This window comes from Lepidochelys olivacea, assembly GCF_965140295.1.
Source record: "Lepidochelys olivacea isolate rLepOli2 genome assembly, chromosome: 4".
Taxonomy (NCBI): Eukaryota; Metazoa; Chordata; order Testudines; family Cheloniidae; genus Lepidochelys; species Lepidochelys olivacea.
The window spans coordinates 65,520,707-65,547,414 of NC_140414.1; the positions used below are offsets into that span (position 1 = coordinate 65,520,707).

The following is a 26,708-nucleotide window of genomic DNA, read 5'->3' on the forward strand; positions in this document are numbered from 1 at the left end:
AACAATGCTTCAAAATGTAAGGTAATTTTTCCTGCCTGGATTTGGTTTGAACATCAGCAAAGATGGCAATTTGTGAAAATGGCTATAACTAAATATGGGTTTCAGAGTAGCAGCCGTGTTAGTCTGTATTCGCAAAAAGAAAAGGAGTACTTGTGGCACCTTAGAGACTAACCGATTTATTTGAGCATAAGCTTTCGTGATCTCTATTAAACAACAAACAAACAAACAAACCACACACACACACACACACACAGATGAAAGTAGCAAAGTTAAATAAAGCTGAAACAAACAGTGCAAGTTTTCACAGACCTCCTACAGAGAGATCAGGTTTTCAGGGTGTTACCCTCTAACAGAGTTCTATCGCTGTAGGCATAAAACATGTCTGCATAGTTCTACTTCAGAATGTGAAAGACATCTGAATGCATCCGATGAAGTGAGCTGTAGCTCACGAAAGCTTATGCTCAAATAAATTGGTTAGTCTCTAAGGTGCCACAAGTACTCCTTTTCTTTTTGCGAATACAGACTAACACGGCTGCTACTTTGAATCCTATCCTCTCTTTTATAATTCCAGTGTTGGGCCTACTCTGGGCTCAAGCCACGAAGTTTGTATTTTGAGCACAGATCTCCTCAGATTAGAATGTGTTTGGATCCACAGTTTTGTTTTTCCTTATTGTAGGGATAAGAAATAGTCCTAGATTTAAAAACCATCCTTCCCTGAGTCTAGTGTCTGGATCCAGGGTTTTTATTCAGGACCATCTCGGATGTAAATCATATAAAATTACCTGCATAGCATTCTTCAGCAGTAAACCCGGGGGGGGGGAGGGGAGAGATGTGCACATAGCCATCAGCGTAGCAGTTTCACTGTACTGCAAAGTTAATCTGAGTCAAAGTTTGGTGGCTGACAAATAATTAGTAAGCACATAATGGTGAGCCATGCATTCTGATTGGTGGAAGCCTGGAAGGAGACTAATCTTTTGCTCTGCTGTTACAGCTATTAATTTTTCATAACGCATTCCCGCTTTTATAGATCACCAGTTATGGTTTATCAGCTATTATGTCTGAGAAATAGGTCAGTGCTTCATTTAGTGACCAGCTTGTTAATGGAATTACAATGCTTATATAAATCTGTTAACTAATAATTGAGCCAGTTGTTTATTATTGGTTATGTAGATTTGTGCACTTCACCCAACAGTGAAAAATGAAAAGCAAAATTAAAAGGAAACAGTGCAACATGAGGAATGAAAGAGGGGCTTTCAGTTGCAAAAGTAATTTAAAATTAATTAAAATATTTTGAGGATCCTATTTAAGCCTCTAATGTATCACTTCCTCAGATCTTGGGAGGTGTTATTTGTTATAGGGTTTTGGAATTTTCCAATGACAGGAGATACAGAAGGGCAAATTAACAATAGTATTTACTTTATAGTTATATAATAATTACTAGAGATGACCATAATAATTTTGGTTGGGTCATATCCTGCTCTGCGCTGCACAGATGTGTGAGGTATGGAAGAAAGCAGCATGGCAGAAGTCTGTTCCTATTTGCATAGTATATCATGGTTCCAAGGGGCATGGCCAGGCCTACGACTACCTAATGTGCATGCTGAGGACATCAGTGGCTGCTAGCAGGATGACAATGCTCCTTCTCCTAGTTATACCTGGAAATGCTTCACTCCCCACCCATCCTATCTTGTGCCAGCCAGATAATTTCATGCCAGATATGCAGCTGGCACCATTCCCCTCCCCCAGCACAGCCACAATTGTTAAAGCCAGGATTTCACCTAGGGTGACCAGACAGCCAGTGTGAAAAATCGGGACGGGGGGGGGGGGGGGTAATAGGAGCCTATATAAGACAAAGACCCCAAAATCAGGACTGTCCCTATAAAATCGGGACATCTGGTCACCCTAATTTCACCCTATATAAGATATGGGCCTACATTTCCCAATAGCTCTGAGATTCTATAGCTGTATCCACATTGCTAAAACTGAGACCAACTGGTACATATCTCCAGTATCTGGTCTTAGAAACAATGGAGGCTATTCTCAGCACAGGGTTAGATGACATGGTGTTAAACAACCCTGAGTCCTGTCTAAACCACAGCCTCCACTGGAAATGAATTACACACACAATTTTTCCAAAAGCAGGGAGGACTATTTGTTAGGGCAGGTATTCTGTTGTTTTAGATTTACAGATAATACTGTCTAAGGCCTGAAAAGCTTTAGCTCATCTGGTCCGACACATTGAATTTTGTAGGACAATTCCCTACATTTTCAATAATGTCTTGTCTTATCTGCTTTACGTAGCTCCAGGGAAAGGGCTTTGAGCATTTGCAGTCTGTTCCAATGACTAATTACTCTAAGAATGCTTTTATTTTTGTCCAATCTAAACTTTTTAGTTTTCAGCAATTGTTTCTTGTCATAACTTCTTATATCATTGTCCTCTTTCCTCAATTATATTATTTCCTTGATGATATTTAGCTATACTCCCCCCAACAGCCATTCTCATTTCTTCATCCCCTACCCAGCTCATTATTTTCTACGTCCCTAGACCTGTGTGGGGAGCAGAACATTTCCATTTGTTATCTCTTCCTCTGTGTGCTTGGCCCTTTTGCCCCATTGTAGCTCCAAACCAGTTACTCATCTCTAACACATGCCCATTTACTATTTCTGATCCTTATAATTGTCCTTAGTTCATTATTTATGATAATCAGAGCAATTTCCCTTCTTTTTCCCATTCCCAGTCCTCCTTATTTACACTATAGCCTCACACTAGAATTCCAGTTATCTATTTTAAACCATTTTAGACAAATATTCAGCTAGTGACCCACTTCCCATTAAACAAAACCACCACCAATTGTTACGTATCCAATTAATGGATTTGTATGGAAATTTGACCTGGTACTACACAACAGTTTGATTTCAGAAACTAGAACAATACAAAAATCAACTTGGCACACATTAAATGGATTGAAAACTGGCTGACTGATAGGTTTCAATGTAATTGTAAAATGGCGGGGGGAGGGATCATCACAGAATGGGTGTGTTTCTAGTGGGGTTCCACAGAGATTAGTTCTTGGCCCTACAATATTTAACATTTTTATGAGTGATCTGGAAGAGACTATAAAATCTTAACAGATGACACAAAGATTAGAGGGAGTAGCAAATAACAAAGAGGACAGGTCACTGATACAGAATGATCTGGATTGCTTGGGAATCTTGGGGCAAGCAAACAATATGAGTTTTAATATGGCTAACTGTACACGTACACACATAGGAACTAAGAATTCAGGCCATTCTTACCAGATGGGGGACTCTATCCTGGGAAGCACTGATGCTGAAAAAGACTTGGGGGTCATAGTGGATAATCAGCTCATCCTCATGAGAGCTGTGATTTAACCCCCTCCAAAACACTTACAGTATGTCCCATCTACTGTATCAAAACAAACTTAATCCAAACTCTTCAATCCTCCTCTTCAGCTTTGTTCTTGTCAGCTTGGACTATAATGAAGAAAATAAAACAGGTACTGGAAATCTCACAGCTAACCTGCACAAAGAGTTTGAGAGCTGAGGTAGGAGCAGTCACAGATCATAATTACAACAGCAGCAGACTATGTTTTATAGCCTCCAAAACCTTAATGGCACCAGTATAGTCAATGGCACCAGTAGTACCTCTTTGGAAGAGAAAAAGATCTTATCACAGGTTTACAATGAGAAAAATAAAAGTTTCTTGTTTATCTTGTGTGTATGTGGTTCAGCTAAATCTGTCTGTGAATGATCAGGCACTGTCTGCCACCTGGTTTTGTAGATTTTTAAGGACATAGGGGACCACTACTATGATCACCTAGTTAGACTTACTGAATAATAAAACTTTTTATTCAGACACTTTATTTTACCACTGGGACTACAGGATATTGTCAGAGTGATATTTCCAGAAATATAAACTAACATGTGTCAGCACTTTTCTGAACAGGAGCTCCAGTTTTTTAAATCTTGACCCAGGTCTCCAATAGAGAGAGCATACAGTTTGTATGATCCCTCCATGGGAAGCTGCATTTGAACACAACTGCTTCTGAAGCTTGAGGGTGGAGGAAGACAATGGGGGAAATTCTATTTTTCAAGTCAGGGTGCAATAGACAGAAATCAAGTTACTGCAAATGCAACTTATATACAATCGCAATAGAATGTAAAGAGCAAGCTGGAACATAAGAATTACTCCTTAATAAACTGAAAACCTGAGAAAGAATATACTGAATACCAGGGTTATACAGCAGAACCATCATCTGTCTTACAATTTTTAATGTCAAACTTTGTATCCATAACAACCATTGTAGCTTAGCTTGAACAAAACCTTTTGTTAATATGGGATCTGATTCTGCAACTCTTACAGCCTGTCTTCACTTCAAAGTTAACTTAAGTCATAACTTGAGTTAAGGGGTTTTGTGTGTGGATGGGACTCATGTTAGGTGCTACACTCCAGTGTAGCTGCACTTTTAATTCAAGTTGGCTAGCCCATAAGGGAGGTATAGGTTAAAGCTTAAGTTAACACAATAGATCTGTGGCTAACATGACCACTCTGTAGTGTGGACTCAGGCTAGCTCCATTTGAGTGCTGCTAATCCTCCAGTGCCTTCCTATAGTTCCCTGCATGTGCCCAAAGGACAGACAGGTTATCTCACAATTCAGTAGGAAAGAATTTGTAGAATAGCTCAGCATGCTGCAGTGCAAAGAACCATAGGATGTGCCCCCAGAAATCTTAGTGCCACATATGAATTACTGCAGTGCCGGTATGGACACAGTAGCTTGAATGTTATTTCTCAGCGTGGCTGCTCTCAGTCCAGCTAGCTAACTTGAGAAGAGTAACTTAAATGTAGATAACTGAAGTTAAATCTGCATTTAGGACATACCCCTATAATCAATATTATTTATTTATGCAATCAGTCCTTTTGAAGTTCGTGGAATACTAATGTAAGTAAATGCTATTGAAGATAAATAAGTGTTGCAGAATCAAGACTATAATCTGATTTCTTGTAGAAAAGCTTTACCGCTTTGACTTCAATAAAATGTTGCCAGAGTAAGATGAACATGACTAGCTCTTTGCAGGATAAATTGAATCTATTCTGATGATGTGAAACTGAAAAATTCTCAAGGACCTAGATTTATATCTTCTCTCAAACTAAAGTCATCAGTAAAAAATAGCACAGCATGAAGAACAATGGGGCCCTGATCCTGATTGGGGTCTTTGAGTGAAATTAAAATATTGATATTAAATAACCAAACTCAAATTAGAAAACAAAGCATGGCACCATTAAGAAGAATCTGCACAAATAGCCCTATATATTCCTGAGCCTTTGCTTTTTGTTGTACATCAGAAAAGAGATTGCAAAACCATGGCTGAAATATCTTGGATGCTAGAACGTAATAACAGCCATATTGGGTCAGACCAAAGGTCCATCTAGCCCAGAACCCTGTCTTCTGACAGTGGCCAATGCCAGGTGCCCCATCATCAAGTGATCCATCCCGTTGCCCATTCCTAGCTTCTAACAGTAACAGAATGAAAACACAAAATTTCAGTTGAAAAAGTCTACATGTTTTCACTTTTGTGCCTGTTCAACAAAATGAAAAATCAATTTAAAAAAAAGACTTCTGAAGCATGAAAACCCATCTGAACCTAAAAATAAAGAACCACAAATTGTATAGTTAACTAATGGAGAAATAAATAAACATCCTGTTGTCAGGCAGAGAGAAGAATCAGTCAGACAGATGATACATAAAGCCCTTTTAAAATGGTCAAGTTAGGCTGTTTAGTTTCATTCTGAGAAACATTAAAATACAGTACAATGAAACTTGTGTGAATGGCATAGGTCACATAGGCTTAAGTGGCACACAATCGGTTAACACCAAGCAACAGTATATGTTGAAGTCTAAATCCATGACAGAACTCTGAATCAAGCAACTGAAAGACATGGTATTGGAGAGAGACCCTGACCACACTGTGCTTGTGTTTGAAACCATTTTCACACACTAGTATAAACTAATACAATTCTAACAATACGGCTAGTGCCCACGTTTATCATTATTACAAACTGTTCCAACTATTTTCAGAAACTACAGGCTACCAGCATGGTTGTTAAAAAGAAACAACTTATCTATAACAGACAGGAAAATGTGACATAACTCTACTGGCAACGAATGGGTTGGAAACAGTTGTCAAGGATGTCATATGTATGTTATATCCTTGACAACTGTTTCCAACCCATTCGTTGCCAGTAGAGTTATGTCACATTTTCCTATCTGTTATAGATAAGTTGGTTTTTTTATATATATACACACACTTCTTTATATATATACTGGTATACTTTAAATGTCTGCCAGCAGTACAAATATATAGGGCCCTACCAAATTTACAGTCCATTTTGGTCAATTTCACAATCATAGGATTTTAAAAATTGTAGATTTCATGATTTCAGCTATTTAAATCTGAAATTTCACGGTGTTGTAATTGTAGGGGTCCTGACCCAAAAAGGAGTTGTGGGGAGGTCGCAAGGTTATTGTAGGGTGTGTTGTGGTACTGCTACCCTTACTTCTGCATGGCTGCTGGCAGCAGCACTGCCTTCACAGCTGGGCAGCTGGAGAGCGGCGGCTGGGAGCCCAGCTCTGAAGGTAGAGCTGCTGCCAGCAGCAGCAGCGCAGAATTACGGATGGCATGGTATGGTTTTGCCACCCTTACTTCTACGCTGCTGCTGGTATGGCGCTGCCTTCAGAGCTGGGTGCCTGGCCAACTGCTGCCACTCTCCAGCTGCCCAGCTCTGAAGGCAGCAGTGCACAAGTAAAGGTGGCAATACTGTGACCCCACTGCAACTCCTTTTTGTGTCAGGACTGCCAATTTGAGAAATGCTGATCTGCCTCGTGAAATCTTAATAATATAGGTAAGACCCTACCAAATGCACGGCCATGAAAAATGCGTCACAGACCGTGAAATCTGGTTTCCCCCTGTGAAATCTCATCTTTTGTGTGCTTTTACCCTTTACTAAGCATTTTTCACGGCCGTGAATTTGGTAGAGCCCTACAAATATTTGTTGAACCTTGTTACATATAGAGAATGTCAATTTGGTGAACCTTGTTATATATAAAGTAAGACCTTAACTTTATTCTGAAAGGGGGTAAAAATTTTGAACATCTTCAAAAGTAGTATGGGGTTGCAATTAGAAGAAATATTTGTTTGTGGGAGGGACTCAAGGAGGAGGAAGGAGCTGGGGAATATTTGTCTCAAGAAGTGAGATAAGGCTAGAAACCTACCAGAGGCCACAACAGGTATGTCAACTACACAGCGATTAATAACCTGCAGCTGGCCCAAGCCAGCTGACTTTGACTAAGGGGCTCTGGCTAGGGGCTGTTTAATTGTGATATAGGTGTTCAGGCTTGGGCTGCAACCTGAGCTCTGGAACCCTCCCACCTCACAGGGTTCTAGAGCTGAGCTGTAGCTTGAGCCCAGATTTCTACACCACAATTAAACAGCCTGAGCCCAGTCCCTGTGAGCCAAAGTCAGCTGGCATGGGTCAGCTATGAGGTTTGAACTGCAGCATAGACATACCCAGAGAAGAAGAAAGTAATGGAATCAATATTAGGAATAGCAAGAAGGTGGATCCTTACTTAATTTAATCAAAATGGTTTGGGTTCAGATCGGGTATGTAATAAGATTCACGGCTCTTCTTTTTTTCTAACCAATTTGTCCATCCTGATTTTCAATCCCCAGGCAATATTCACAGAGTAGATGCCTCTAACAATGTAACAGCAACACTCTAGGCTAAAAGTACTATCTCTGCATATCTTAGTGCTACTTGTCCTTGAATTTTAGCTTAGCGTATGCTGCATTCGTGAGGATGAATTTTCTGTTGGGATTTGGAATGTCATTAGAACCATACTGCAATGAATCTATGGCCTCCTAGGAAATCATAATTATCATTATGCTGCACATCACGGCCACTTGGTACTTTACCATGACAAGTGGTTTATAACTCAGATCTTCCTGCTAAAATGAACTGGGGTCCATATGATTTGAACGAAGTGAGAGGCTACTTTTATTGTTAACAGTATTAGTGCTTATGACACAGTTAATCCATGCTAGTTCCATCCAGTAGACGCCAATGGTATATACACATTAGCCCCGTGGTTATCAGCGGTTTGCCCTGAACTTTTTCTAATGCTCTGGAAAATGAAGGATTCAGAGCCCAAAGAGTGGCTACTAAAAAGTAAATTTGTTTGACTCATTCTCTTAGAAAGAGGTTAGCAGAATAAAAAAATTCCACAATTCGACAAACCAGTTCATTGCAATATTATTCTGTTAGCCTCATTGAGTAGTAACAGCTGAATCTGTGACAAGCTTCAGAACTGTGGCAGACTTGTTTGCAATTATACATGAAAAGCCTTTGGCTAAAATGTATAGTGTCTTAGTGTATAGTGTATTAGTCTTATAAAAATATTTAGTGTTGGGACTCTATGGGATGCTTGTAAGTTGCTGCATGCATTAATGTCACTAATGTGGAGATGGAATGGATCCCTCTTCATTTTCAATAAAATTGCATTGCATTGACTGGTTCCTTAAGAGGATTCTGTACTATTGCACACCATTGATGCTATATAACTGGGGCCCTACCAAATTCATGGCCGTGAAAAACGCATCACGGATTGTGAAATCTGATCTCTGCTGTGAAATCTAGTCTTTTGTGTACTTTCACCCTACACTATACAGATTTCACAGTGGAGACCAGTATTACTCAAACTGGGGGTCCTGACCCAAAAGGCAGTCATGGGAGCGGATTGCAAGGTTATTGTAGGGGGGGTCACGATATTGCCACCTTTACTTCTGTGCTGCCGTCAGAGCTGGGTGGCCAGAAAGTGGCAGCTACTGGCCAGGCACCCAGCTCTGAAGTCAGTGCCCTGCCAGAAGTAGTGCAGCAGTAAGGGTGGCAATACCATACCATGCCATCCTTACTTCTGCACTGCTGCTGGTGGTGCCACTGCCCTTAACTAATCTTTTGTATTGTGATGTTCCTTGATGGCCCATCTGATTTTCATAGTCCTTCTGGATGGACGGTGGGATGATCCCTGTGCCTAAGTTCACAAGTTCAGAGCAAACATTTTCAAGTTATAAAGCAAAACTTACATATTTTCTTGTCATGTCAGTATTCCATGCTGTAAGTGACATTAATGCATGCAGCAACTTACAAGCATCCCATAAAGTCCAAACACTAAATATTCTTTTAAGACTAATACTTATTATGAGCAAAACTAGCATACAGGTGAACTGGTCTGGTCTCCAGCTATGGGTTTGCTAGTTCTTAGCTAATGCCTGTAGCCTGAGCAAGAGCTGGTATCATGCCTAGCAGTGTCACATTTTAATACTCTACAAAATCTTAAAACAGACAGAGATAAACTGTTTCCATGTTGTATTATAGCACCAATGTTGTTCTGAAATATATTCTCTTCTGGAGGCTCATTTACTTGGGCTAATAATCTCACGCTAGTGAATTACTTTTTTTTTTTTTTAAAGAGATCTCCAGTGTGCAAAAGACCAACATTGGCTAGAGGCAGATTTCTAAAACAATGAAGAGTTTTCATTTGAGTGCAGAGCCTTGTCATTATTTGTTCACTTTGGAAACATATCCTTATTACGTGACGGACAATAGTTACAAACAATACCTTGTTCTGAACCAGCGTGTTTTTAGCACACAAATGTATCCCACTAGTCTGTGACGTTCCACGACTACTAGTACTGAAATCCACACGAGCTTAGGTCCATCTTTACATGAGAAGAACACTGGGCTAAAATTGATGTGGTGCAAACAACTCCCAAGTACAACTTCAGGTGATGTTTTTCAACAAAGCCTGTAATTTCAGATAAAGCCAGAAGCTTCAGAGTCTCTCCAGCTTTTAGGTGGCAGACACTTTTACATTTGAATTTTATAACTACACAAAGCACATTCATTCATTAATTTACAAGCAACCTAAGATTTTTATAATACAATTTGGAAATAAATTTTCAGCCATTTCTGATCATTTTTATGATACTACTACCTTGAAGGCTAATGACAAAGATTGAAATAGAATGAGTCCATCTTAAAAAGTAGTTGGGTCAGATTCCTGATCTGTAATATGTGAAAAATAATGTTCACCCCTTTGTAGGGTTGTATTGAGGATCCTCAGGTTAAATGCTTGTTTGTGTCTCTGAAAATCATTGTAGCAGTGCTAAATAATAATAGTATTATGTTTAAGTCTTAGGGACTGAAGTATGTGCTTAAAGCACATGTTTAGATGCTTTACTGAAAAGGAATGCTTTCCTAAGTGAGGGCTTTAACTTATGTAATCAAGCATTTGAAAGTTTGGAAATGCCAGATCCAAAGTTATCTGTGCTATCTTAATTCAACTCCTATGTGGATTATGATCGTCTTTAATTACATGATCACACACTACTTTTTCCAAAAGACTTCTGCCTCAGTTAACCCTGTGGGACTACTTACATGTTTAAATTTAAATACACAAGTCTTTGCAGGATTAGGGCCTTACTTTTGAGGTATTCCCCTTGATTTCAAACGGACTACTCATGGGTAAGATACCACTCAATTTAAGTAACAGTAGAAGAATTAGGCCCGTAGAATCAGATTTTTAGGTGTCTAAATACCTTTAAAAATCTGACTCTTAATATCTAATTTATTTATAGTTGTAACCCTGTTTGCCTATGTACTATAGTGCAGTACTTAATATGGAATTGGCTGTAGGCAAAGGAAAAAAAAAAGTTGAGCTGTTTTGAGTTCAGGGTTGTAGATGGGAGGATCAAGTGAGAAATACCATGATCTAAAAAAGAATCAAGAAACATTTAAGCAATATTATTTTGGGACTCTAAGTTTATCTTCAGCTACTTAAGGTGTGGCTGGAAAACCATACTGCTCACATAACAGTCTGGACAGGATATTGGGTTTTTGTAGGACAGCTAGGTTTACTGACAGAATGTGATTTTAAAAGATTTTACTACTTGAGAAAATTCGACCTTTATAATGTCAATGACACGAACAGTGAAAAACAGAGATAACGTATTTAAAACAAAAACCCACATTTCCTTATATGTGCAACTGACAGCATCAAGCTCACTAGAAGTGGAGTTTCAAAAATCTAATTTAGTTTCCACCAGCACCACAAATATTATTTCTTTACCTTGTTTATTTCAGGGTGGATTTGATTTAAATCACTAGTCAGGAAGACTCGATTTAATCATGGATTTCTACATAAAAGTGCATTCTTGTTGGTTGTTATAACCTTAATACATTTTCTTCACAACCCAGAGATAGATGTAGGTTTCATTTTTAGAAGGTACACACTATACATTTTTAAAGTGATTTATTTTGAAAACTTTTCAGATTAGTTTTACAGCTATATCAGAAAATGAATGATTGTTTGGTTATTTCATTTACCAAAGATAATTCAAGCAGATATTTATGAAATCATTGGGAGGTGAACTATCTCCAACTCAACAGGTTAATCATTAATATTTGGAGGATTTTCTTGCCATGTTGTATTAGGAAGAGAACACCACCAGACAGACATTTAAATTGTTTTATTTAACTAAAACAATGTTACGTCTTCTGGATTTTTTTCTTCAACAGCAAACATATTTTAACAAAACAAGCATATGAATTTTTGAATTTAGTTAAACATTCAAGTTTTTCAAAATCAGGTTTGTTTTTGTTAAAATTGTTTTTAACTAAAATAATTAAAAGAATTTAAAAAAACAAAACAAAAATTAAATCGACTGTCAGCCAAGTCAACATGAGAAACTTAAAATATTGGCTTCTGCAGCTAAGTCAGTCGTCTTCGCCTTCATTTTCCTGTTTGTTCATAATCTGGAAAAGAAAAACAATCTTTCCTGCTTTTTCAGGTCCCAAACTATTTCTCAATTTGGAATGAATTAGTCCAAAGGAAGAAAATATTCTTTCTATACCAGCAGAAGAAGCTACTGCTGTTAAAAGTGAGATTATCACTTCAACAGTCTCTGAATCCAAGTGCTTAAGTGACTTTCAACAGTTCACTAGTGGGACTTTCTTTAAAACATCATCAGCAAACATATTTCTTGAATGGTTCACCCTTACCTCTGAAGTTTATTATAATTGGCATTATGGACGGATGATTGCTGGATGTCCATGTCATAGCCAACTCCTCTTCTTCAGCAGTTAAGGTTTGACCCTGGTACCAAGTATTGAGAATATTGACAAGAAAGTGAGCTGGAGATCATGCTTGTCCCATTCGTTCTTTTAATGCTTGTAATTTAACTCTGTTGTTGCATATTTCTCTTTTTCAGATCTCACTCAGTTCCTTCCAAATTTCAACAGCATCAGCAATAAAACAGCTATTTCCCTGCATTTTGTTCAAGGCTACAGAAGTAGGCTTCAGGGTACTCAGCACGTGTTCAACATTTCTCTTAAGCCCAATGTTGAGAATGTTTAGTGGTTGTTACAATTTAAACTAATTTACAGTTGAGAACACGAGTAATCACAGCGACAAATTTAGTGAGGTTTTGGTGTAAAATACAGGTTACTTAAACTATCTCCTTTTTCAGTGCCTCAGAAAGAACACAGAAAAACTATATCAAGGTCACTCAAATCTATACTTGCATATAAGTGATGTTTTCTACTGTACACATCAGGACTAACAATTTGTAGTATTTTTCAACTAAAAACATAATGGACAAAATTTTGTACCTTTAAAAAAGTGGCTCTCAAGACGTATATATGCTAATATATAATAAAAACCAGTACTACTGATCTATTACTTCCAGCTTACCTAGCTGTCAGAATATTACATCTCTCTGTACATGGGAGCATATGGCTACATTTCTCAAACAAGCTGCTTCACTCTGTTTTGCTGATCCCTGGATGCACAGAAAATTTCTCCAAGTAATTTCCCATAAGCATTAGAGTCCAGATATTGATGTCTATCCTCAAGTCCCAGTAACTTCAAAGGGAGTTGTGCATTCTTAGAACCTCTCAGAACCTTGCAGAAATGTGCCACAACAATAAAATCCCCCCAATGGGTTATTTTTACTAAAATTTTCTACTGCGGATGTGGTCTTAGAAAGTAAATTTAACTTGAAACACCCAGTTTAAACAATGACTTTTAAGCTGGAGAAGGCTTTCAAGTATATCAAACATACCTTTACTTTTTTTTCTTATTTTTCTGGCCTTGTTTGCAAGTTATTGAAATTATGTTCTTAAGATTGCTCCCTTTCCCTTCTTACCTGACTACCAGTGAGGATATGGTACTGACTGTGGCAGACCTGATTTTTTTAAATTGAAAAGTGCAATCTCACAGTACAAAATCATCAACTCATGGAAGGCTAAAGCAAGAGGATGACTATGGAGGAATAAATGTACAAATATATAAAATAGTAGCCTAATAGAAAGAATGACCAGTCAAGCAAACTGCCTTTTATATAAATGTTCAAAATTTCAAACATTTTTCAGTTTGAAGCCACAATTCCCTTCATCCTCTCCCCTTTTTAAATTGAAGAGTCTTTTTGTGCTTGGCAGATTTACATTAAGCAATTTAAAATATATCCATACATGAGTGTGTATGTGGACTAAAGTTAAAAATATACTTACATATTCAAATTCCTTTTTCACCATTACCACTCAAGACTCTAAAAATATTTTCCTGCTGAAACAGTTGATCATATTACAGCCACTTGAAACAACAGCTGAATCTGTTTTAAGTTTCAATACAAAATCTCAAATTATTTGAAAACAAATATTTGTAATTTTTAAGTCTACATACACTAGTGAACAGTGGAGATTTTACTATATGAAAGACTTTAAAAAGTGAACAGAAATGAAATGACAATAAATTTGTTCAGTTTGATTGGCAAGTTCTGCTACTAGTCTGTTGCTAGGCAGTGGCAGCAGTCTCACTTTTGTGTTGGCTGGTGTTCTGAGAGCAAGAGTAAAATTTTCCAAAGCATCTGACTTAAAAGTTTGAGTCTCGTTTTCAAATGGGACTTTGGCTCTTAAGTCAATTAGGTACTTTTGAAAATTTTACTCAAGCCTAATGTGGTTAACTTCAAAAATATTTCAATGTAAGAGTTCTCTAGCTGGCCTCAACATGAAAAAAGAGGTTTGAAAATATTGAGTTCTAAATTATATCAAAAATATGGAATCTTGAGAGGTTTTTTTAAATGAAAGTTTTACAATTCACTTTCAATGTCTAAGGCCAAAGTAGTAAGTTATTTCTTGCTCCTGCCTTGTTTTGTTAGCATGAATAAACTCAGACTTTTCAAGTCCCTGAATTTCTGATATTTCCCACGGTCACACATTACCCCTGCACAAAATAGCAAAAATCCCAATTATAATTATAAGAGCTACTAGGCTACTATTCTGCATAAAATTATTTCAGTAAAACATTATTATAGTGCCTCTTGCTGTCAGTTATCTTTGCTTGTTTAGGTGTTCACAGACCTGCTTATTTCAGTTTCTCCTGATCTTCTAAATTGGTTTAGAAAGATTGCAACTATTCTACAAGACCTTGGGTTAATAAAAATTCTGTTGCGTTCATGCCCCCTTTACATCCCTCACTTATTACATCTGGCAATAAAGATAATTCATCTTCACTATTTAGTGTGCAAGCCTGCTCCATTTAGTTAATGCAAATTTTGCCAGTGACTTAGAAGGAAGCAAGGTCAGGTTCCTTAGTTAGCCAGGTATTTCAAGCATGTGGTCCCTGCACCCACCTGGAGACCCCCTGACATCAATGGGTCACAGCTGCAGGGTCTGCTCGGTAGATTGGCTTGCAGGATCAAGACCACTGGGATTTTGCTTTAATTGGAGCCACACTAAAGTAAACATATATCAAAGTATTTGACAAGCTTCAAATCATAATAATATTAAAGGAAAATTAGTCCCAGGTTTTATGGTATTTAACATTTCATTTTCTGTAGCTTTAAAATAGCCTTAGCTTGCATAAGAAGTAATGTTTTCTAAATGTGGGGTCTAAAGCATTTAGTGACTGACACAACCGATCCTCCCAATTTACAAGCCACAAAAATCTATATTCTTCCAACAGCATTCTAAGAGGATGATGGAGCAGGATGCATTTTCCACATAATCTATAAATCTCTGGGTAAGATGTTGACTGTATTTGTCATTCAGAAAAAGAGCCCAATTATATTTTTGATAGAACTCTTAGTCATTTTGTAACAAGAAACCAAAAAGTAGATAATTAATACTGTTGTAGATAACAATTCTCATGAAAGATTCATAAAATTTAGCCATAGGAAATCTGTCACATGAAAAGGAACATCATGATTTGTAAGGAAACATTTTGATACATCCCTGCTACCAGAGAACATTGTATTTACAATTGGATACAGAATCCTATAAATGTAACATAAATATAGTCTTACTCAAACTATTAATTTCGAAACAGCACATTTAAATACCAAGAATTTTAAAAAACATGGAGTAAGGTTTAGATACTAGCTCCAGCAATAGATTCTATATAACTTAGGTTTTCTAAAGTGCTCCTGTAAAATATAGTATTTTCTCAAAAATCAGAAAAACGTAAAAGTTATTGACTTTAAAAATATGAATATTTTGATAAAGTAATATATCTACAATATGCTTAAAAATGAACATTTTGTTTTTAACTTTTACAAATGCTAGACCTCATCTACAGTGGGGTTTTGGCTACTCATGTAGCTGCACTTTACTCTGGGCTCAGTTTAGGAGCGCAATGTAATTTACCACATTGTAAATTGCACGAATTCAAACCACATGCACATTATGAGTTTGCACTGGTGCATAAAATCCTAGTTTAGATAAAGCCTCCATACTACATATTTCACAAATACGTACTTTACTTGGTTTATATCAATACTGTTACTAACTACAGTAAAAGCAAGAGTTTTGTGAGATTTAAAATGCAGATACTGTATAAACTAATCCTAAATTGTTCTATTTATCACAGAAAAATATAGAAGTACATAGTATAGAAGGGTCTACATCAAACCCAAATTTCAGATATCAAAAGATTGAAATGGGTCTCCATTTTGAACTCGTATGTACAATCCATCAAATAGAGTCAAATTTGTTTTTATTTGTTTAAACATTGGTGCTATTAATATAGATCCAGATCAAACATATCTTTTAAAAATAAAACAAGCACCCATTTTCCACAGTTTCATTTAAAAAACAAATTCTGATATCTACGTATCATCACTAGGATTCTTTAACAAGAAGAAAGTTCTATATTTAAAAAAGCCTTAGTAATCTAAGAGATCAAACTTTTTTTTTGTTTGTATTTTAAAACAGAGTAAAAGTCCTTTATTGAAATACAATTGAAATACAATACGAACTTCCACTAACTTCAGTGGAACTCTGTGTGTGTGAGTGTGAAAGAGAGAGAGAGAGAATCAATAAAAAGGGAACAAACTGCCAGTTCAATATCTGCCTCAAGTTATGACCTAGAAAATCATTTTTTACTTTTCTTGTACCTTCCACAGTTATCAAGTTAAAAGGCCCAAGAATACGCAAAGGTTGGTTACCCCTCTTCCCACCCAATTTTAGTTTATCATCCCCATATACTTGGAAGACCTCAGTTCAGAGCTCCATTATTTTAAATTGTATTTGTCATACCTACATATGTTTGCAAAGCAAACCACAGAACTGTGCCACAGGTTTTTATTTGGTTTTTTACTGGCTAAAAACTAGTTTTTCCATTTAAATGCTTTCATACTTGGATAAACCCTCATTTAGATGCTACACGCTGAATAAAATTATCTAGATCTGCTAGGGAATTATGAAGAGACTCATTCATGTCTTGACTTCTGAGAAACCTTCGAAGAGTATCTAAAGCAGTCAGAGCCTCATTTTTTGATGGCAAAGGCTGTTCAATTCCTGGACATCCATCACCTTCCTCTTCCTCTTCATCATAAACAAACATATCAGTTTTAACTGAAGCGGTTTCTTTGGTCCATATCATTTCATTATTTGTGGGCATTTCACATGTTACCAAGTCATCATCCAAAGCTGCATATTCCTCCAAAGATAAACCTGGAAACTCTACCCCAGCTGCCAATGCATGTGCAATCAAATCTAAACCACTTTCAATCTCTCTGTCTGTGTCACCATTTTCCCCTGTTTGTGATTTGAATCCTGCTTCTTTGTAACTTTTAACAACAGTCTCTGGAGTTACATTCCTCCAGCATAGGTGCAACATATCAACTGCATCCAGTAGAGTCAATGTAAACTCTTTACTGCCTTCTACGCAGTCTATAAATCTCTTGATAAGACGATGCCTGTATTTGACTTTCAGACTTCTTATAACTCCCTGTTTCATAGCTATAAATTTGGATGATGAGCATGGAGGAAAGAACACCAGTTCAATAGACTTTAGATTCTTTACCTCTGAGTGAGCTGGGAAAGAGTCAACAAAAAATACTACTCGCCGCTGCTGTGCTTGAAATCTTTCATCAAGTTTATGCATCCATTGTTCAAACACTTCTGAGGTCATCCATGCCATATCATTTGCCTCATAATCCACAGGCAGCGACTTCACATCTTTAAAGCTGTGCGGATTTTTATTTTTGCCAATAACAAGCAAAGGAAGTTTCTCAGAGCCATCCATATTTGTTCCAATCACTACAGTTATTCTCTCTCTGCTTAGTTTGCCAACAGAACAAGTTTCCCCCTTAAATGCAAAAGTATTATTAGGTAACATCCGATAAAACAATCCCGTCTCCTTTACATTAAACACATTTTTTGGCTGATAATCATTTAAATAATAAGGAAGAACATTTTGGTACCAAACAGTTAAAGTATCTGCTGTAGTAGCCACAGGTTCTGTAGACTGAGACCTGAATACTAAACCATATCTTGATTTAAAACGATCAAGCCAGCCATTACTGCACTTAAAATCACTATGTCCAAATTTCTGAGCAAAATTATTAGCTTTGAAACGCAACATTGGGCCATTTACTGGTACATTCAAGCACTGAGCAATTCTGTACCACTTCATTAATGCCTCTTCCAGATCTGTATAAAAAGCTGTTCTTAGTCTTTTTCTTTTAGGATCAAATCGTAAGGACTCAAAAGCTTCTAGAACCTTATCTTTATTCTTCATAATTGAAGACAATGAATTTTTCTTTATGCCGTATTTTGCTGCAATGTCTGCTTTTTTCTTGCCACTTTCCACAGCATTTATTATGTCCATTTTTTCCTCAATGGATAAACTTTTCTTTTTCCTTCTTACAGGTAAAGACGAGCGATCCACTGAAGTCTCTGCCATGGTATCCTGTACTCTTTTACAAATAAGCACACACACAAACACTCTTTCTAGTCCTTTCTGATCTCAGCTTCTTTAATTAGATTAGTTTTCAAGTATATATATGATGTCACAGTCCTCACATTGTGAATGCTGATGTGGTAAAGTCACTGGTATCTTCCTGGATACTATCAGTACATTAATAGCAATTTAGCCTCTCTTACGTCTCCTTTGAATGTCTTTATCTAGAAAGAGTCTAAAAACTAGGTTAGTATTTATACAAATTAACACAATGATTACAAGTTCCTTTCAGGTTCATTCTGGGAAACTGCCCTCATGCCCCCCACCCCCAAAGACTGAAAAGCAAGGGGGGGGGGAGGATGACTTCATTGACATAGATATAAAAACCTTTCAGTGCTGCTGATTCATTTCTGGTGCATTATAATCCTTGACCACTCCTAGGAACTAATTCAAAGAAGAGAACATAGCCCATAAGAAAGTGGCCTCCAGTGCCCTTTCCTGTATGGACAAACAATATTTTTTAATGGATGCAGAGCTGTCTGTTATTCTTTTTGTGCAGGACCATCCCATAGTGCTAAAGCCACTCTCATGCTAAACTCTAGGAAAGACTTCGCGGCTGGCAGCAGGTTTCCTCGAGGCCAACTGTTTTCTTCACCTCAGGCCACTAAAACAAGAAGAGAGGAAGCACATTAGCAGAATTTCTTTCATTTACCTAATCACAGGTCCCCTGGATTTCATTTGGGCGTCAAAGGGATGTTATCATGTTGCCAACTTGAGTCCTTCAAGGTGCTGACAATAACCTGGAGACTTGGAGAGCCCTCCAGCAGCTGGGCCCACACTGCGAACGGGACAAACACGCCCCCACGTAACCGCTCTTGTCCACTGAATGGACACGGATTTTCGCTTCGTGTCTCTCTCTCGCTGACCCCACACACGGAAGGGGGAGGAGGCAGCGAGAGCAGCTGTTACCTGGCTGGGGAGCGGAGCAAGGGCCCTTCCCCCAGCACGGTGTCCCCCAGCCCACCAGGTACCCAGAGGGCGGGGAGTCTAACACCTCTGCGCCTCTCAGCGCCCCCCGCGGGGCAGCGGCCGGGCCCTGCGAGACAGCGCACCTCGCTCGCTGCCCTGTCGGTCGGGGCGCCGCTCAGTCTGGCTGAGCCCAGCGCTGCAGCCGGGCGGCGACATGCACCGGCAGGAACCCGCCCGCGCCCCGAGCGTCAGCGAGAGACCCCCCGGGGCACACCCAGCGCCCCTGTCCTGCCCCAGCCCCCCGGAGCCCCGCCCGCCCCCGCTCTTCTCTTGGGGCGGGGGAGGCTGCGCCGCGCTCCCTGCTCGGCTGCCCCGAGCGGGGTGGGGCTCACGGTGTGCGGGAGTAGCCGCCACCGGACGTCCCGCACCGGGAGTCCGCTTCCGTCCCCTGCCGAACCCACAGGCCGCCGCTGAAGGGCGGGGCTCCGGAGGTCGTTGCTATGGTCGCTGCATGGAGGTAGCGACACCATAGAAATGGACATTGTTGGCTAGAGTGACTTTCCCACGTCATGGCCATAGAGAGGCCACCGCTGCCCCATTTCCGGCCAAGCACTTCCGGCTGCCGCTGGTGCCGGAGAAGGAAGAAATAAAGGTGCAGACGTTGGCACGGGAGCCTGTTTTGCCCGCTAGAGCCGTCCCTTTCCCCGTCGGGCGTGACAGCAGTTGTCCCTCGTCCGCCTACCGCGGAGCAGGGCCGGGCAGCGGCGCCGCTGGCAGGTGAGAGGAGGTGGCGGGGGCCTGGGCAGCGCTCTGTGCTTGGCCCAGGTGCTGGGAGCCTCTGTCGGGGGGCGGGGGCGGTTCCTAGCGCTGCGCTCCGGGGCGAGCGGCGGCTGCTGTCCACGCAGGGCGCAGCTCGCGGGCAATGGGCGGGGAGCCGGGCAGCAGCGCCCGCTTCCTCTCCCCCCCTCCCCCCTTTGCTGTGTACGTGTCACGTCCCGGCGCGGAGGCCGGGAAGCTGCTTCCTTGTCCGACACGGGACCCGCGAGCCCCCTTCCCGGTGCCGCGTCCTTCAGCCCAGGTGCCGGCGCTCCCAGCGGCGGCGCTCCCCTGAAGGTAGGTCCCACCCCCCGTCATCGCTACACGCCTGTCAGTAACGAAAGCTTGATCCTGACACACTTTCCCTTACCCGGGCTGCCATCCGCGTATCCCGGGTTATTCCCCAGGGACCGGCAACCCGCGAGCGCCTGGGTGGGCTGCAGAAGATCTGCAGAGGGACTCCGGTTGTTTGTTGCTGTTGGTGTTCATTTTTAGTTTTTATTTTTAGCTAACTTTTACCGCCTTGCAACTTTCAATAATAATTAGCATCTAGAGGCTTATTTGAAATGATTAAATAAATGGATGTTTAACTGGGTGTTTGTTTAAAAATGAAATAAACGTAAGTGAAAAGAAAAAACAAGATTTTTTAAAATGGTCATTTGTTTTGATCCTTTGTTTCCACACACTGTTTTAACCACAAGAAAAAAAAAGCCACTTACCACATTGGTTACATGGTAGTAAGAAATAAAATGTGGAAAGCATCAAGAGGAAATGATACAAGCCATAACTTGCAGCAAACTGTGTGAAAGACATGTTACCTATTTCAAAAGTCTGTTTAAATGAGACTTGCCTTCTCCTTGTATGTTTGGGGTTTTTTTAAATGGCTTATTGAGGAAATTCTGACCAGTTCTTGTTGGTAGTTTTCAGTTTAAAATAAAAATTTCAATTTCTGTGTGTACAACACTCATACTCTCACTTGAAGAGCTGGAGAGCCATTTTGTTATCAGGTGGACTCACATATTAGGGTAAAGAGTCCTGATATTGCATTGCAGTGGTGTTAGGCCATTGCATTTTAGTCCTTCACTTTCCTCCCCACTTTCCTAGCTCCTATAAGGAGTTGGAATTGCCAACATCTGTCACCTTCCATTTGCTCAGAAATCCTGCGGCTTTCTCACGTGTGTTGGAGGACATAGGGAGCACTCTTGTGATTGAGATTATAGTTGTAACCGAACAGAAAGTGGGATGCTTCTTGAATGTAAAATTGGAAACTAGTCGCAGTGTAATACGCAACACACCTTCTGACTTCACTGGGAGGAAGAACCTCGGGGAAGATGCAGAACAAATATTTGTTTTGTTTTATAGCACTATTGAGGAGTTTTACAAAGTGACAAAATGGGTGCAGGGGGGGAATACCGTACAGCATTAAATGGTCTGTGTCCATCCGCAGGATCACCCATGATTTCAAATAGGAATATCATCCACGATTTTATTCATATCTTGTGGCCTAAACACTTAGTCAGTAGAAGTGCTTTCAGCACCAATGATCTTTCCAAGTTGTGGTTTTGCACTCATGACTGGAGTGGGCTTGAGGAAGAGATTATTTTGTGGTTTGTAGCTCAACGGCTTATTGTTCAAAGGCCATTTTATTGCGGGCTGACAGTTTCAACCCTCCTATGTGAAGGAGAGATGGGCAGTGATTGGGAGGGGATGAAGTTGGACAGCAGTACATTATTTTTAATCGGCCTGTGTTTGACATGTGTTAGGTAGAAAGAAGTGAATGGTCCTTGGGGAATTGCAAATTTTGTGCTCTAGTTGTTCAGGAGTAATTGTGCCTCGATTACAGTATTACCAGTTCATTTAACCAAGTGGCAGCATGCTCTTTTTTATATCACTCTGCTAGGTAGTTAGGGTGTTTTTGTCAATTAAATTAGGTTGCCTGTCTACAGTAGAATGAACCAGAGCAGGTGGCTGATAGTTGTGGCTCTGTTGAAGTACGGAAGTGAACTTATTAAATCCATGGGACAGCCAAAATTTATATTTCCTTTGACAGTCTTTCAAAATAAGAAAAAAGGTAATACTTTTGAAGCTTTTTTCAGAGTACTTACACACAGTTTACTTTGGAAATACAACAGTGTCTGTTGAGAACATGATTGTCCTTGACAGTGTTAAAGGATTCCTCATTTTAGAAATTCAGATAGAACTTTAAGCATTTAAGGTTCCATCTATACTGTTGAACTGAAATGTGCTTTAATCATGTCAGTGGACAACTGTGTTGTTACTGCTCCTTTTGATACTACTGTTTTTGCAGTGTAAATGGGGGCCTTATTGTGCTCTGAGACACTTGGCAAGGCAATGTTTATTTGAAAGGTAGATTGGAGGAGCCCTGCTTATCTTGGACAAATGGCACTTGAAGAATGGACTCTGAGATGCAAATTTAAATATCTGAAACTTAAAAAGTCACTTGAGGACAACATTTTTCAGCGATACTCAATGTTGTTTTATTAGCGAGAAAGGTCGAACAATGCAGTAGGGATGGGATAATCAGTCACTTTGCATTAGTAGTTACACATTTTGTTAGATACAGTGTTACATGTTCTTTGCACAGCAGATTGAGAAAATAATCTCGAATAAAAATATGCTGTGTAACAAGCACCATTCAGCCAGAGAGGTAGTATTGTATTTCCAATTGGGTAATTCATGCATTAGTGAAGTCTGTGGTAAGTTGGTGGTCAATGTCCTTAAAGACAATAAAGAAGTGGTTTGGAATCCAGTCTTCCTCACTGCAATGTGTGTCAATCACTAACCAAAAAAAATTGTGACTCGATTAAGAGCAAACCCCTTGTTTGAATGGGAGATCTCTGATTATTTTCTATTTAAATTAAACATGTATGTTTGGAGTATGGCTATAAATGAGGTAAGTGTCACCCAAAACACCCTTTTTACATTTTGTAAAATGCAGACAGAGATTGACCAAGGTCACACAGCATGACAGAGTTAATGTCTCTGGATTTGTAGTCTTGTGTTTTAGTCATGTTCAGAATGGGTTTATTAGTCTCCTAATCCCTAGTGGAAACTTATCCCCATCAAAGACATTCACATATGGCAGAAATATTACAGGCCAAAAGTGGAGTATAAGCAGAGTTGTATGGGGACACATATGTAGTGATCACCTCGTGGTAAAAAGAAAAGGAGGACTTGTGGCACCTTAGAGACGAACAAATTTATTTGAGCATAAGCTTTTGTGAGCTATAGCTCACGTCATCGGATGCATTCAGTGGAAAATACAGTGGGAAGATTTATATACACAGAGAACATGAAACAATGGGTGTTACCGTACACACTGTAACGAGAGTGATCAGGTAAGGTGAGCTATTACCAGCAGCAGAATGGGGGGGAAAAACCTTTTCTAGTGGTAAGTCCTTCATGTTTGCAAGTACCTATTTGCATTACTTACTGAAGTAGTTCATATGGCTTTTGGATCAGTAAGAGCAAAAATAATCCTTGGTTTGCTTGCAAAGACCGTTCTGAATGAAGCTAGTATTCTTGCTTTTGTCATGAATGTTGCTCATTCTGTAGGTGATCTTGCATAATTCTATTTACCTTTCTAAAATAAGGTAATGAGTCAGCCCAACGTAATATAGTTTAGATAATTTATTTCCCCAGGTTTTTTATATCTTGCTTGTTATCTTACTTTACACATCACATGGACCACCTGACTACTCATGGTTAGACTTTATGTAAATAAAACATTCAACACAAATTGGAAAGTTGAAATGTGATATGAAGATAACTAGTGCTGCTTTATTTAACTGGCACTTTCTGTATCTGATGTGAAGGTAAGTAAATGTGGAATGCTAGGAGGTTTACTCTACACAGGGCATGTCACCTTTCATTATACCAAAGATTATTGGCAGTCTTGATTTATTTTTTTAAAGATCAGCTGTCTACCTCACAGGTTGCTCAAACAGTGCAGTATCTTTGTAGGTTTCAGCTATATGAAATTTTTTTCAGATTAGTTTTCAAGTGCAGTTCTATTATGAAAAGCGATTATGTAAAAATAGCACTACATTACTCTACATCTACGGAACTGTTCCTTGTGTGTATTAGAGAGCTGTTTGCTTGCTTTAGCATCAAAAGCAAGTGCTTAACTCTTGTTAGGCCGTACAGACAACAGTTAAGAGAAATCCAGGTTCATTTTCTATTTATGCATAATGCAGAAGTGTCTACAGTTCCAGTGATTTACATCAGTGTAAATAGGGTTTGTGTACGTCTTCAAATTATGTCCTCAGTGACTAAGGGTTTACGGAGGTGACTGCAGGACATAATTGACCTTTATAATCTTTGTTACAAGTGACTGGTGAAGAATCTATCTTGACCTCTGAACCCAGTTTTAGTTTGCAAGTTTAGTCTTCTTTCCAGGGCAGACATCTCCTCATGCTGCCCTTCTGACAGCCTTGGGAGCATGGTGAAGAGAGACTTATGAGAGAAGCCAACATGAAACTGAGCTGGCAGGAGTAGAGAGAAACAGCTGCAGCTAGGACTTTGGACACTTGCATGAGTATCTGGCTGGTTTTTGCAGCTTTTACTCTGGATGTTTTTTCTCTTTGCTGATTGGATATTTGCTCCAGTTTCCTCACTGTCTCTTTTCTTCACCTTCATTCCACTAGCCCCTTCCTACACCTCTTGTTTCCTCCTCCCTTCAGTTTCTCCTCTACTTAACTTTGTTTCTCTTTTCCGCTAATGTACTTTGTGACTCAAAGCACCCTGTATTCACACCTTTACATGTTATAGTCTTGTACAAAAGATACCTGATGAGGTATCATCTGAACACTCATAAATCACTGGTCAGTAATATGGTAAAATGTAATGTAACAACATTATATGTACAGTTGTGAATTCTCCCTTATGGCAATACTTGTTCAAAACCAGACAGCCCTGCCTAGGAAAAGGTTGTTAAACAGGCCTAGCCTAAACAAAGAATTGTGTGTTTATCTCAATTTACATGGAAGTAATGAACAGAACCATCAAGACAGTTGCTGGGGAGAAGAGAGTGCAGGAAACAGAGCAATTTGCATTTTAGCAAACTCCAGCTATGGGTGGGGGATAGAGCATGGAGCCTCCTTCACCACTAGGTTCTATCTCGTCTTCCTCACTTCTTGAATAAACTTTATTGTGAGGGGTGACCTTCAGAGGAATCCATTTCAGAGGTTCACTGGACTATAAGAGAAAGGGGCAGACAATCTCAAATGTATTTGTTCACCGAAGAAGACAAAAAAACCCGCAACTTTCTGCCTCTGGAGGAGATCCTGACTGAGAAGTGGGGAGTCCTCTACCATCTTACTGGAAGACTGTGGGTGAGAGAGACTGTCTTGAACAAAGCCCAAACCAAACCCTGCTAGATTAGGTTTTAGACTTTTACATGAGTATTAGCACTTTTATTTGCTTCTGTATTTTTAACTTCATCTGTTATACTTGAACTCACTGAAAATCCTATCTTCTTTTGCTTTATTTTATTATTAATATAAACCAACAGTGCTGTGTCTGTACCAAAGTGAATGTTAACTCCAGTTAATGTTGCAGGCTGGTGCGTTGTGTGTCCTTCAAGGAGCAAATGTTCCTCTGAATGTTGCGGGAGAGGGCTGGATATATCAGAGCACATGGGTCTGGGGGAAGATCTGGACTGCGGTAGCGGTAGGATCACAAATCTGGTAAAGGCAGAAGAGTGTCTGATAACTATTGGCAGGCTGTTGGACTCGAAGTGGTCAAATCGGAGCTGTACAACACACAGAACGCAAAGTGCATGCTGTCTGTGTGTCCCAGATAGAGAGCTGCTAGTAGCAGAAGCATTTTGGGTCACTCAGGGTTATAATACAAGAAGTGACGCACCCTTTCACTGGTCTGAATTGCACCCCAGAACGTGACATACTCCCAAAAACTTCACCCCAAATATTTAAAAAAATAACAAAATATAAATTTTGGAACTACCATGCCAATTGTAGACCATCACATTTTTCATCCTACTTGTATGTTATATCCATTCCATCAAACTCTTTATCTCCTGTTGATTTAGAACATAACTGTTTCAGGACAGGGGCTGTTTTATTCTATGTATAGTGCCTGTGCTGGAATTGTTAATATGGGAGACCACAAAACACTAATTTAACTGTAAGTTCCTTTTAAGTCCAATGGTCAAATGATATTTTATACAATTGCTCTAAACATGTCTAACAGCCTATAAAATAAGCAGTTACTGCACCCAATATAGTAACAAAGTATTTTTAAGCATGTGATCAAGATACTTCCTACCAGGCCAGACTAAGGGAAAACCATGTCATCTTGGCATGCTCCAGCATGATCAGGTAGGGTCTCACAATGAAACCTCAAATTCATAATTCTTTTTATGCCTTTTAACAAGCAAATTACGTCCTAGCCAATTACCACTTTAGAGAACAACCAGTTTGAGACAGTTCACCCTAATTCCCAGGTTTAATCCAGGAAAGATTTACAACCTCCTTTCTACCCAAGGTTTTTCCTCCTTGCTCTTCCCCTCCTTTCTGTTAACACTGGTACGTGGGGTGGGGAGGCCCATGTTGGCTCCCTTTAAGA

At 39.4% G+C, this 26,708-nt stretch overlaps 2 protein-coding genes across 8 annotated transcripts in view; one reads left to right on the top strand and one right to left on the bottom strand.

Annotated features, from left to right (window-relative positions):
- Nucleotides 1-16,781: 16,781 nt before the first annotated feature.
- On the bottom strand, nucleotides 16,782-18,320 carry TIGD4 (tigger transposable element derived 4; the record flags this gene model as incomplete). The annotated part of the gene is made up of 1 exon (XM_084625740.1): nucleotides 16,782-18,320. The coding sequence occupies one exon, from the start codon at nucleotides 18,318-18,320 to the stop codon at nucleotides 16,782-16,784; it is 1,539 nt and encodes a 512-aa protein (XP_084481866.1).
- A 656-nt stretch (nucleotides 18,321-18,976) lies between these two features.
- Nucleotides 18,977-26,708, top strand: part of ARFIP1 (ARF interacting protein 1) — an 89,854-nt gene continuing 82,122 nt past the window's right edge. The window contains exon 1 of one of the 7 annotated variants that reach the window (XM_084626700.1): nucleotides 18,977-19,344. In XM_084626700.1, the coding sequence (XP_084482826.1) occupies nucleotides 19,071-19,344 (274 nt within the window). In that variant the 5' untranslated portion in view covers nucleotides 18,977-19,070. Of the gene's footprint in view, nucleotides 19,345-19,901; nucleotides 20,064-20,263; nucleotides 20,400-26,708 lie in introns of those variants that run through there. The other 6 variants (XM_084626706.1, XM_084626702.1, XM_084626701.1 and 3 more) reach the window with 6 other exon arrangements.